At 40.8% G+C, this 12,946-nt stretch overlaps 1 protein-coding gene across 1 annotated transcript in view; it reads right to left on the reverse strand.

The window, feature by feature from the left end:
- The window catches only part of LOC135222909 (uncharacterized), a 318,817-nt gene extending 308,768 nt beyond the window's left edge, over positions 1-10,049 (reverse strand). The window contains exon 1 of the mRNA XM_064261302.1: positions 7,520-10,049. Coding sequence (XP_064117372.1) covers positions 7,520-9,696 — 2,177 coding nt within the window. The 5' untranslated portion in view covers positions 9,697-10,049. The remainder of the gene's footprint in view (positions 1-7,519) is intronic.
- Positions 10,050-12,946: the final 2,897 nt, after the last annotated feature.

Below are 12,946 nucleotides of genomic sequence, written 5' to 3' on the forward strand. Positions count from 1 at the left end.
ATATGTTTGTGTGTGTGCTTTATATATATATATATATATACATAGATAATATATATATATATATATATATTTGTGTGTGTGTGTGTGTTAACATTTAAGGTTGCAACTATCCCAACGTTTCACTTGCCTCGTGGTTATGTTTCAAATTAAGTTAAGAAATAGAAGACTGTGAAGCGGGTAAGATTGCCGTATAACTAAATATAGAAGAAAATACAACATTATCTGTGTGTGTATATGTGTATGTAAGTATATATATATATAATATATATATATATATATATATATATATACATACATATACACACACAGATAATGTTGTATTTTCTTCTATATTTAGTTATACGGCAATCTTACCCGCTTCACAGTCTTCTAAAAGGCACTTTTGGTTTGTTCCGAACGACTGCATACATAATAATATTAATATAATATAACTAGTTTTAACTCTCCCAAATGCTTAATAATCAGGTAACACACATAATTCATTTCCAGGCAAATTGAAACCTCAAGGCATAAACTGCAAGTTGGGGCATATTGAACTACAGTGACTGTAACTGCTTATACTTTCTCGAAGGAGGAACGAAGGAAGTGCAGAACACTGACTGTGGACTGGAAAATGAGTGAAAGCGACCTGAGGAATTCTACCGTAATCAAATTCCAATAGTTTCCCCTTGTGAAACTCTCTCGAGAGAGAGACAACATATCAATCCTCTTCTATGACACTAGGGTTGGTTAGAGAGAGAGAGAGAGAGAGAGAGAGAGAGAGAGAGAGAGAGAGAGAGAGAGAGAAAGTAACATTTTCATTAACTGATTCATATGAATGAAACCGTGGAAAAGCAATGTAACTTAGAGTGTGCAATGACCATACCAAAGCCCAACTGTTTTCACATGCCTTTGGAACTTCGACACCTGGCACCAGAATGAAGTCCTGCTTCTATGAGAAGAGTGTGAAATAACGGACCTAAAATGCTCTGGACCGCTGTCACTAAATCCAACACTTAGGTTTTTGAACAGTGTGAGATAACCAACATATTTACACGTCAATTTTGAGAATATGAAATAATTATCATCTTACGGTTTGGAAAATGGACATCATCTGCTGAAAGAATGCAGTCCTCTGCAGATACAGCTGTAATTCACGCAAGAAAAGGGAGCTAAAATATATCATATGGAATCAAAACAGCCTCCCAGTAATGCAACCTCCATCGACATCTTACGTACCAGCCTGAGATTAAACACGTAACTTCAAGATACTGAGACGATACAAAACTTAGACCTTATAATAAAATTACATTACACAGTAATGTCAGCTTTTATGTAAGTTTGACAATGACTTATATCAAAGATGCTATCAAGAATTACAGCAATACCAAAACTGCAGGTTATAAACGAACGTGGCAACATAAAATAGAAGTCTATTTTCACAGCAATTGCACAACACCAAGAACAGCAACAACACTGCCCGATTTCACTGATGATGAAAGCGCGTGCAACGGAAACCCATTATACGAATTCGGTATGACCATGGAGGAAATCCTTCCGAAGACAAATTATAAGCATAAACCAATAATCCCTTTAGAATAGAAATAAAAAAATAAAGCGAGAGAGCAATGTTAGTGCCCTTCGTCCATGAATAAATCCGTGCTCTATAAAAGCAAAATGGGCAAAAGATTACGAGTATAACGAAGAGGATTTAGGATGAAATACTACCGGTATGCAATCTAGCTGATACAGCAAACGAACACTAGTCTTTTTGCCCGATAGCGAGAATAGCACTTTTTTCCGCCTTTCTTTCCTTAGCATTTTTTTTTGTCTTTCTTTCCTTATTTAATTATTTACCGATTTATTTATTTACTTATTTTGGCAAGTGGATCGCTTCATGATTAAACAGCATCTACTGTTCCTCAAATTAAATGCTATCCCACTTACTCAAGATAATCTGTAGAATTGAATTGAATATAGAACTTTAGACCAAAAGGCCAAGCACTAGGACCTATGAGGTCATTCAGCGCTGAAACGGAAGTTGGCAGTTAATAGGTCTGAAAGGTTTAACAAGAGGAAAACCTCGCAGTTGCACTATGAAGCAATTCCAACGAGAGGTTGAACAATAAGATGGACGAAAAAGAATATGTTTGGAGGTAGAGTAAAACGAATGAAAGAGGTTGCAGCTAGGGGCCAAAGGGACGCTGCACAGAACCTTAAGTAATGCCTACAGTGCACCGCTCGAGGTGCACTGATGACATCACCACCCCACGGGGTAATCGATAGAGAACCACTCCGAGGAAACGAGAAGAAAACGAATTAAGCAAATAACTCTTTATCTAGAAACATATAAAGAAACTTGCAAATACATCTATTATGCACGAACATGGGTACGCGAAAGCATCATCCTCAATAAACTCCCTACATATTTCACGATTAAATCTGTGGCATTGCTGACACAGGCCATAAAGTTACAGAGTAACATGATCCTTTGGGACTCTCTTTAACATCCACCTCCTACGAAAATAGAAATTGCGCAAGATACGAACATTTTTCCGGATATGAAAAACTTGAATTTTCTCGCTGATGAAAAAATGAAAATGAAAACGGCGAGAGCACTCGGCATTAAAAAAAGAAGAGAAGCACAAAACTCATCCACTTTCACCAAGAGAAGGCGAAGACTGTTAACACATTTCAGATCTTGAATGAAAAGAATTTCGTGAGGTGGCAAAGACTAAGGAGCACTCTCGCGTCTTTTCTCTCTCGTTTACTGACTGTCTTCATTCTTAAATCATATTCGAGGTTACTATCCAATGCACTTAAAACGAACGGACAAACAAGCATTGTCTTCCATGCCATATTCACCAGCAACTGAGAAAATGAAGATGAATCCACCTGGCAAAAATATTTCACACTATAATCCTTGTATACGCACACAAACGACTTATTTGCAGCGCATCAAAGTTGTTTGTTTGTTTGTAAGGTGCCTTTACGTTGCATGGAACCAATGGTTACTCAGCAGCGGGACCAACGGCTTTACGTGACTTCCGAACCACGTCGAGAGTGAACTTCTATCACCAGAAATACACATCTCTCACTCCCCAATGGAATGCCTGAGAATCGAACTCGCAGCCACCCAGGAGGCACGCCAACACCATACCGACCACGCCACTGAGGCGCCGACTCAAGCTGTGCCATTCACTCTAGCTCAAGGAACTTCAGCAAAAATTAAAATGCGTCTCTCTTAATCTAAGCTACATTCTCGAGATATCCATATTTTCTCTCCAACGAACACTTCAGAATTATACACTCCTTTTAAACCTATTGTTCTCAATGCTCTCCACAACACCAAACCTTCTCCAAATGCTATGACCCATCTTTACGCCCTGATATTTCCACCAAATTTAAGGATCTAGAATCGAAAAAAAGATTTTACGTATGTCATTTACAAAAACCTAAACCTCGTTATACCTAAATGAGCAAAATATATGTCAAATCACTTTCCCTCCTCACGTACAAAACACTAAAAGTTAAAGCACGGTAAGATATAAGAAAGCCATTAATTTCTCCTTTTCAAGGTGTTGCGGAAGCCTACGGCGCAATCAATTCCAGCAGGTAAAACTTTAGGGAGTGCCAGGTGTGACTCTCTCTCTCTCTCTCTCTCTCTCTCTCTCTCTCTCTCTGAAGGCATGCGAGTCTCTCCCTCTCTTTTATTTGAAATTTTGAGTGTGTGCGAGTGCCAGGCGCGCGCTCTCTCTCTTTGGAGTGTAGGTAGGTGCCAACCTCTCTCTCGCTCTCGCTTCTCTCTAACTATCTCTCTCTCTCTATCTGTCTCTCTTTCTCAATCGGCTACAGGTAAGTACCAGAAAATTTAGGGGATGAAGTACAACGATGACAACGGAGAGAGGAAGTAGTCGTTCGAGAGGAAGAGGTCCGTAGAGAGGAAGTAGTCGTTCGAGAGGAAGAGGTCCGTAGAGAGGAAGTAGTCGTTCGAGAGGAAGAGGTCCGTAGAGAGGAAGTAGTCGTTCGAGAGGAAGAGGTCCTTAGAGAGGAAGTAGTCGTTAGAGAGGAAGAAGTTGTTAGAGAAGTAGTAGTCGTTTGAGAGGAAGTAGTCGTTAGAGAGGAAGAAGTTGTTAGAAAGGAAGTAGTCGTCTGAGAGGAAATCGTTAGAGAGGAAGAAGTTGTTAAAGAAGAAATGGTCGTTTGAGAGGAAATCATTAAAGAGGAAGTAGTCGTTAGAGAAAAAGAAGCCGTTAGACAGGAATAAGTCGTTAGAGAGGAGACAGTCGTATGAGAGGAAACAGTTGTTAGAGAGGAAGAAGTCGTTAGAGAGGAAGAAGTCATTAAAGAGGAAACAGTAGTTAGAGAGGGAAGTCATTACAGAGGAAGAAGTCATTAGAGAGGAACCAGTCGTTAGAGAGAAAGAAGTCGTCAGACAGGAAGAAGTCGTTAGAGCGGAAATGGAGGTAATGTACAAAGTTGAAAAGGGGGCGCAGCTCGGGGCCAAAGGGGCGCTGCAAAAGCCTACAGAGCACGACGCGAGGTGCACTGACGGCACTAAACCCCTACGGGAGACATTTAGTAAGTAAATGATTCCAGTAAATCAATTCAATTGCGTTTAAATTTACCGGAAGCGCCCCAGAGCTTTCGTGCAAACCGGCGAAAATATTTTCCCATGTTCCATTTATTTAAAAATATGACTCATTTCTGTCTTCAGATGCTAACACCCAACACCATTACGAGTATTATCAACAAATATACTGCTGTTAAACATATCCTTGAAAAAAAAACTACTGGAAATGCATAGGACTGATTATGAATTATACTATCATTTCCTTTATATTAACGCATCAGCTATTTTGAAAGATTAACACCACCTTTAAGAGTTGCATGAGAATCTGCATTACTAAAATGAAAATATTCTCTAGATCATTAGCTACATCCAAATATAAATGAACTTAATATCAGATATGAATACAATGACTGGTGGCTTGTACAAATTTATCACATCGCTCACATCTACCATCTTATACCAACACCAGTCTATTCTATATTCTTCTCTTCACTCTGCTTTCGTCTTTTCACATAAGGAAATTCTACCCTGTGGAAGCAAGCTTAGCAAGTTGTAACCTTAAAGGTTTCTTACACAAGAATATGTCAGGTCCACAGCTTTCTTTCACTCTTACCCTTTCCCCTTTCTATTTCGTACTTTCTCATAAACTGCGAAATATAAGGACACTGTTGCCCGTCCCACTGGCCTTTGCGCAAAAAAAAAGTATAAAATGCGCCGAAAATCGAGTATTCTGTAGAGCGCATAATGCTGTAAGAAACTCTTAGTCATGGCCCGGTGGTGTGGCCTGTGTTGTTGGTACCTATAGTGGTGCCAGACTCACGACCATTTCTAACTTTAACCTTAAATAAAATAAAAACTACGGAGGTTAGACGACTACAATTTCGTATTTTTGATGATTGGAAGGTCGATGATCACCATGCCAATTTGCAGCCCTCTAGACTCAGTAGTTTTTAAGATGTGAGGGCGGACAGATACAGTGCGGACGGACAGACAAATAGCCACAAATAGCCACCGCAATAGTTTTCATATACAGAAAACTAAAAATACTTCGAGGAGCTTATAACGAACCCAAAAAATAAAGGCACAGCCTAGGACGGCAAAAGCCTTGAAGCGACATTAAACAGCGCCGTGTGAACAGGCTGCGTGTTAAGTGAACAACTCGTTTAACAGGAAAAAAAAAAAAAAATAGGGACCAACGATGAGAACCACATCACAGAAATGATTATCATTATGTATCATCATGACGAGACCCGATTTCTTTCCAAGTTATGTGAACTGAGACCATTTCCGCGAGAGATGGGTTTAGTGGGTCTTTCCGCGCCTGGAACTAGGGAAATATTGTTATGCGTGAACTGAAAACGATTGAGAGAGAGAGAGAGAGAGAGAGAGAGAGAGAGAGAGAGAGAGAGAGAGAGAGAGAGTAAAATGGTTTAGTGAAGCCTCTCTGTGATGTATACCAAATTAGTATCAGAATAGGTTTCAGAAATTGTTATAAAGTGTGCTTGACTAATTATGCTTAGCTAGGCCTATGAGAGAGGATTATAAGTTTTAGTAAAATGGAATGCTAGAAAAAGAGCAGACCATAGGTAGTGTTTTTTAATCGAACAATAACAAAAAACAATTACTAGAGCAGATTAAAAGTAGTGTTTTTTGATCGAACAATTAAAAAAAAAACAATAAAAAATTTATATATTTCAGGTATATCGAATAAACTATAACTGCGTTCAGTGAACTTTAAGAAATACATGGAATTCGTGGAACAATATAAATATCATGCAAGAAAAAAAAAGTGTTTTTCATAAATTTTATTCAACAATAACAGAAAACGTAAGGAAGTCGTAATCCGATCTTACCAAATTTGTACACAGGTCAGCAGATCTGCCAAAGTAAATTCACCAAACAGAAAAAAAAAGTTCCACAAACAAGCTCCAGGAGAATAAATAAAAATATCCCTTTCATACACCTTCCAGAACGTGCTTCATTACGTTACCCCTGAACAAATTGTAATCTAATACACCCTTCCTCAAGTGCAATGAAATTATTGTGGAAAATAATTCTACAATTCTATTTTCAGAAAGGCAAGGAAAATTCGCCCAGTCATAATTCTCGCTAGAAAATGTCTGTGTGTATCAGAAGGGTATGTCAGCTATACGGAGAGAGAGAGAGAGAGAGAGAGAGAGAGAGAGAGAGAGAGAGAGAGAGAGAGAGAGAGAGAGAATCACGCAAGCCACTACCTCTTTACGCGACAAGTCACGCTCTACATTATTATTTTAATCAATTATCAATAAATAATGAGTATGATTAACTAATCAATTATACACACTGAAAAAGCCATTCGCCCTTTACTCTGAGAAGTGGGTTACGCCTGATGGTGTTACCCTTTCATTTTTCTGCAAGTATTTATGGGATGAGGTTGCTGGCCCACTCCGAGTCCACGTATTGCCAAGGTGATTATGTATCGACGTCGTCTGGCATTTCTTAATGGTCAATCACCCAAATAGCCTACAGAAGAGACTTACTTAATTTCTTACCTGCTCGTTTTCTCTGATCCAAAGACCATTATTACAGCTTCGTAATTATGCATACTTTTGAACATGCGAAACTGCTCAAGTGAATAAAATTCTACAAAGCAAATACCCAAATAGAAGAATGAAAGAGAAAAGAACACATACATATAGTACATACACTTAATATATATTAGATGCAAAAGTGTTCTAAATTTCACAAATTTCAATTTCGGCATGACTAATGATTTAGATTATTTGCCAAATTCATGCCTTTCATAGTGTAAATAACCAAAACAATTATGGGTTGAAATTTACAGTAGATGAAACAGGAATGCCATCATAATAAAGACATCAGGAAACAGAAAAACTTGTTTTGTAGAGTAAACAGCCGATGAATGAAGTACCCACTCCCCAAAAGAGCCCAGGAAAGCCAAATTGCAATAGGAAATGATGAATTCACCTGTCATTGTCATCCTCATCACAGTCATCATCCTGGGAACATTCATGCGCCGCCGTGGGACTGTCCGATATCCTAAAGGACAGTCGGCGGGTTCCCCTTTTTATCCTGGGAACTGTGATAGGCATGAGGGGCCGGTGGAACCTACTCGGCTTCTTGAGAACTGTGGCGTTGTCCGCGGCCTCTTCAGGAGGAGAAGGGTTCCTCGTCTGGCCGACGACGTTGGGTCTTCGGGAGAGCCTCGGGGTGGTGATGATGCCCGACAGACCTATTTTCTTTTGCGAGTCCTTTGACGCCTTAGGGCCGGGGTCGTTGACTGGTGACGCGAAGGGAGGCGACGACGACGAGTGTCCTTTGAACCAGCTGCCGGAACTGATTTGATGGGGCTGCCTCCTGCCGAGGGGGAATATCGTTTTGTCGCCTGATATGTCATTGAGGGAGATTCCGAAGGACTTCTTGTACAACTGATCTTTACTCTTCTCCGCTGAGTAATTGACGTTCTCGTTGCTCACCGACATGACCTGAGAGAACTTGGGGTAGACGTATGGATGCTTTTGGTGCTCGAATACTTTTGACAAGTGGGTCACTCGTTTTGTGCCGTCCTTCTTATCCGACGAGGAGAGCGCCAGGTCATCATCTTTAAGTATCGACTTCTCCCGAACGATGGGCAAAGGCGTCTGGGATCGGATGCCCATAAAACCCTCGTTACCCGACATTGCCAGGCTTATGTCCGACGCACTGGCAGATCGCAAAGGGCGCCTAGGTGCGAACGGGAGACGACTGTTCGACGACAATATTTCCTTGACGCGTTCATAAGACCCAGCATCACTGTCATCACGATCATCACCTTCGGGACTTGGGGATATGCAAGAGACGTCACTTTTGAAAGACACTCGTTTCACCGCGGGTGGATTCGTTTCCGGCCTAAACTTACTTTGTACTAAGGACAGTTCGCTCTGGTGCTTCCTCATAGTTCGCGTGTTGGGGTTCTTGTTCTGGCACTTAGCAACTGTAAATCCTGCGTTGTTATCACTGTGATAAGAAACGTCACTCAAATACTGGCTGGTGTTATCATTCAAGTACCTGGGCACTAGTGCAATTAATTCGCCTTTTTGTTCGTGCAAGATGCTAGTTGACTGAGAAAGTGTCCCCGAGCGTCCAAAAACTATGCCCGGCCTGGCATGTTGAAAGGTACTTGTTGTAGCGGTCTTTGGGCGGTAATTTGTTTGTTGACTAGCATTAGCACCGGCCCCAGGATTGTTTGTGTCAAGGGCCGAGTAGCTAAATGTTGCAGGGTATGCAGCTTGCTCTCCTTCGGACGCTGACTGGGCGCTAATGACATGACTTGGTGGAATATGCGTAGGTCTCGCAGACTCTGCCTCTCCGCTCTGCAAAGGAATCGTATCGTTGCAAGGTGAGGGATTCGAAAACGAGTTCTTATCAGAACTGACCACTTTATCGGCGCTATTACTCTGATGATCACTATCTACTTCCAATTCAGGTTCTACATGTCGCCTTCTAGGAGGTTTGGGGGGAACGGGAGGCGCTAATTTCTTGTTTCCAAAATTCACTTTTTGCTCTAAATTTGTTCTTGACGGGGAGGTGGCTTTGTTTCTGTGCACTTCAGCTACGTTGCCATGGTTCTTAATGTAATCCTCAAAGCTACTAACATATCGAGCTACCACGTCGATGTTGTTTGCGCTTCCATTATGACCTCGAGTGAGTTTGTTTCCCTCTTGACCGCTGGGCACCCCAGTTAACCCTACCCTTTTCACCTGATCTTGACTTTTACTGATTCCAAGGCACCGACGTTCCAACTGAGAGGGCAAAGAACTTAGAGGGGGGTCCTTCTGGCGTTCATCCTTGTCGACTTTTCCCCAGACTTGACTCCGGGAAACACACGAAAATGTGGACTGGTTGCCACCACAGGGGGCGTAGCTGAGACCCACTTTGTTTTCCAACAGGGATGGAAGGGAGTTGTACTTGATGACACCTACAGGCAAAAGCAACTCCTTCAAGTTCTCTTCCTCTTCCTCCTCCTCCTCCTCTTCATCCATTTCTTCATTTTTCAACCTTACTCCTCCCCAACCTCCTCTTCCATCTATTTTTCCATACTCTTCTTTACCACCTCCATCCTGAGCACGAAGGCCACTCAATTTCAAGAGTTGAGGAAACTTCATTTTAACCCATCACATACATAAAGAATCATCATATCTGCAATTATTTTTCACAATTCATAGTAATCACGAAAGTAGACTAAACATTTGTAATCGCAACAAAAACACTCAAGTATACTCAAAGTATTCACTGCAACATGAGATCCTTAAAACACACTAGAGCCTCTCCAAAGATAAACAACTACGACGTCCGCCAACGGAAAAGGGAGACCTCGCAAGAGAAGGAGCAGCTCTTAAGGCGGTGGTCAGCAGAGCACTACCCTGTAGGAGTCCAGGAGACCAGCAACGCCTCCTCCACCACTACACACCTCGCTGACGAACACACAGCCAAGTCGAGCCAACCACTACGTTCACCACAGGTTGCCCATTACTGATAAAATCGAACTCGTCCCCCTCCTCCTCTTCTCTCTTTCTCTCCCTCTGCGCCTCTACCCCCTTACTCAACTGCAGTCCAGCCTGTTACTCGAATACCCTTTTATAATCTAAATTTTTCGGTCTTCCTTAACGGCGATTCGTCGGGCCAATTAGTAATAACAACAAAAGAAGAAGCGAAGCGAAGACTTCAGAAAGTTCAAAGTCGCACCAAAGCAGCGCAGGGACACTTTCGCACATGAGTGACCGGGATCGGCGGAGTATCATTTTTTACTGGACTTTATATCAGAATGTTTCGTAAAGGTAACGTTTCTTCCAACCAACTCCTTACGAGAAGAGAGAGAGAGGAGAGAGAGAGAGAGAGAGAGAGAGAGAGAGAGAGAGAGGAAGGAATGACGAAGCAGAGGAGTGTTGTGCAGCATGCTTGCAACTCGCTCGCTGTCTTTTCATGACTAATATATACCAGGAGGACTAAGTTACGCCAGCACACATGTTTCCTTCCATTCAGTAACTTCAAACGTAATACTCTTGATTAAATTGATCAGCGGATAAAGGCAAACCAGTTCACCGCTGCCAGTCCTGCCCAGTGCAAGAGTACTACCTGCTGTCAGATGCCCCGGAGGTTTAGGCATCGTTAACACCTCCGAACATATAAACGCTGGTTGCATTAAATGCAACCGCACAGCCATGACGAGCAACTCTGAGGCTTAAGCAGCTCCTGCTAAGAGAAACTGGGGCTTTGGATGCTCGAAAAAGTTGTTTTCTTTTTACGTCTTTTTTGAATCGCCCCGCCATCCACTCCAAATCATTTGCATAATGATCATGTGCGAAACATACTAATCCTAATTTTGAGTGACGTTGGGGGCAGATAGTCCGCAATCGGACGTGTCTGTCGGGACAACTGAAAGGCTGGGCAATGTTGCCGTGCAAATCAAAGGAGATTTAAAAAGGGTCTTTCCAATGTTTGCATTCTAATCTCCTGTCCCATATCCAAGGGCGTTTACTGACTGACTGACTATAACTCTCTCTCTCTCTCTCTCTCTCTCTCTCTCTCTCTCTCTCTCTCTCTCTCTCTCTCTCTGTGTGTGTGTTCAAGACACAAAAGCTACCCTTGTGAATGCTTGGACTAAGAACATATTCACTAAACCATGTGATATTACTTAGAACTTTTAATAGTAACTGAATGAATTATACTTTTCCATTCTCAATACTTCGTCATTCAAGAACTCTGAACCCAATCGATCATTTTCCTCTTCCTCCTAATATCATTTGTTTGTTTACATCATGAACAGTTCGTGTTGCACAACCATTCTGAATGAAGATAAAACTTGAAAAGTACATCCTGCATGAGTGAAGTCGCACACACCAAATCAGTCTTTCTCAGAAGGTCTACAGCAAAACTACTTTTATTCTCCAATTTTGAATAAAGCAGAGATAGTTCTTATCCCCAAGCATTCACCACAACCGCCTCTTTTATCTCCCATCCCTGGCCATTTCCAACATTTCCCAAATCACATCGGTCCTATTTATTACGTCCCACATTTCCCATCTTACCTACTGGTCTCTGGCCCAACGACGCAAAAACAAGAGAGTGAGAGAAAAAAAAATCTTGTAGCCCCTTAAAGCAAAAGGTCACCGTCGACGGAAGACGTCGGCTACAAACGAACCCACACGTCTAATGATGGATCATTAAAGATAACGCCAAAAAGGCAGAGAGGAGCCTGAAAGTGCTGTGGCGGGCCTTCCTCTCCTAAAAATGAGGAGTTCGCAATGGAGCTTTCTCTGTCTTTTTGATGCCCTGCTCTGCTCCCTTCCGATCATTACAAGACCAGATTCCTTTGAAAAATTTATCGTTCCATGCAGCCCTGAAGCCGCTCTCAGCTCTTTACACTTTGGGGCGAAAACTGAATTCATTGCCGTTATTTTTGTCTGGGTCGAATCATGATCACTGACGAATAAGAGCGTCTATATTTAGCTTCTTTCGGATTCTTTCTCCCTGAGATTCACGATATTCATTGTCCATGCATTTCAATATATTTGTGTTTTCTTTCGAATCGGTGACATGGAGGTATGATATCCACACCTCAAAAGGATAAGCAATGAAAGCATCACCAAGCATTTATGCAACGATCACACGCTCTCTCTCTCTCTCTCTCTCTCTCTCTCTCTCTCTCTCTCTCCTGGAATCCCTCTTGGGCACCGCTGGGGATTCGCAAAACCCAGGTTGAGAAACTGCTTTAACAAAAGGGTACATTGCAACTAGATCCACAATTTCTCTCTAACAATATTAGATTCTACAGAAAATTTTCTTTAAATATGTTTCCTTTCACACAAAAGAGAGTAAACAACGATACTAAAAAAAAAACTGCCTTACGGGAACAGGGCAGTATTAATCCTTTCAATTCATTGTCCTAAATAAAACAAAAAATAAATAAAAAAAAGTGCTTTACTAGTGGTTATATATCGGTGTATTGATTCACGATCTTCATTAAATTGAAACAATTCTAATATCTAAAATCTAAAAATTTCTAAGTGGATGAGAAAAGACATAACAGTAGGATGATGCCAACAAAAGACAATACCCTAGACCCTCTTTGATTATAACCTGGAGACAGAAGTTTATAACTGCAAATACATACATATGGATATAATATAATATATATATATATATATATATATATATATAATATATATATATATATATATATTTATAAGATATATATCTATCTATATATTATATATATATATATATATATATATATATACATACATATAGATAGATATATACTATATATATAGATATATATATATATATATACTATATATATATATATGATATATATATATAGATATATATAGAGAGAGAGAGAGAGAGAGAGAG

Source organism: Macrobrachium nipponense, chromosome 8, assembly GCF_015104395.2.
Source record: "Macrobrachium nipponense isolate FS-2020 chromosome 8, ASM1510439v2, whole genome shotgun sequence".
Lineage (NCBI taxonomy): Eukaryota > Metazoa > Arthropoda > Malacostraca > Decapoda > Palaemonidae > Macrobrachium > Macrobrachium nipponense.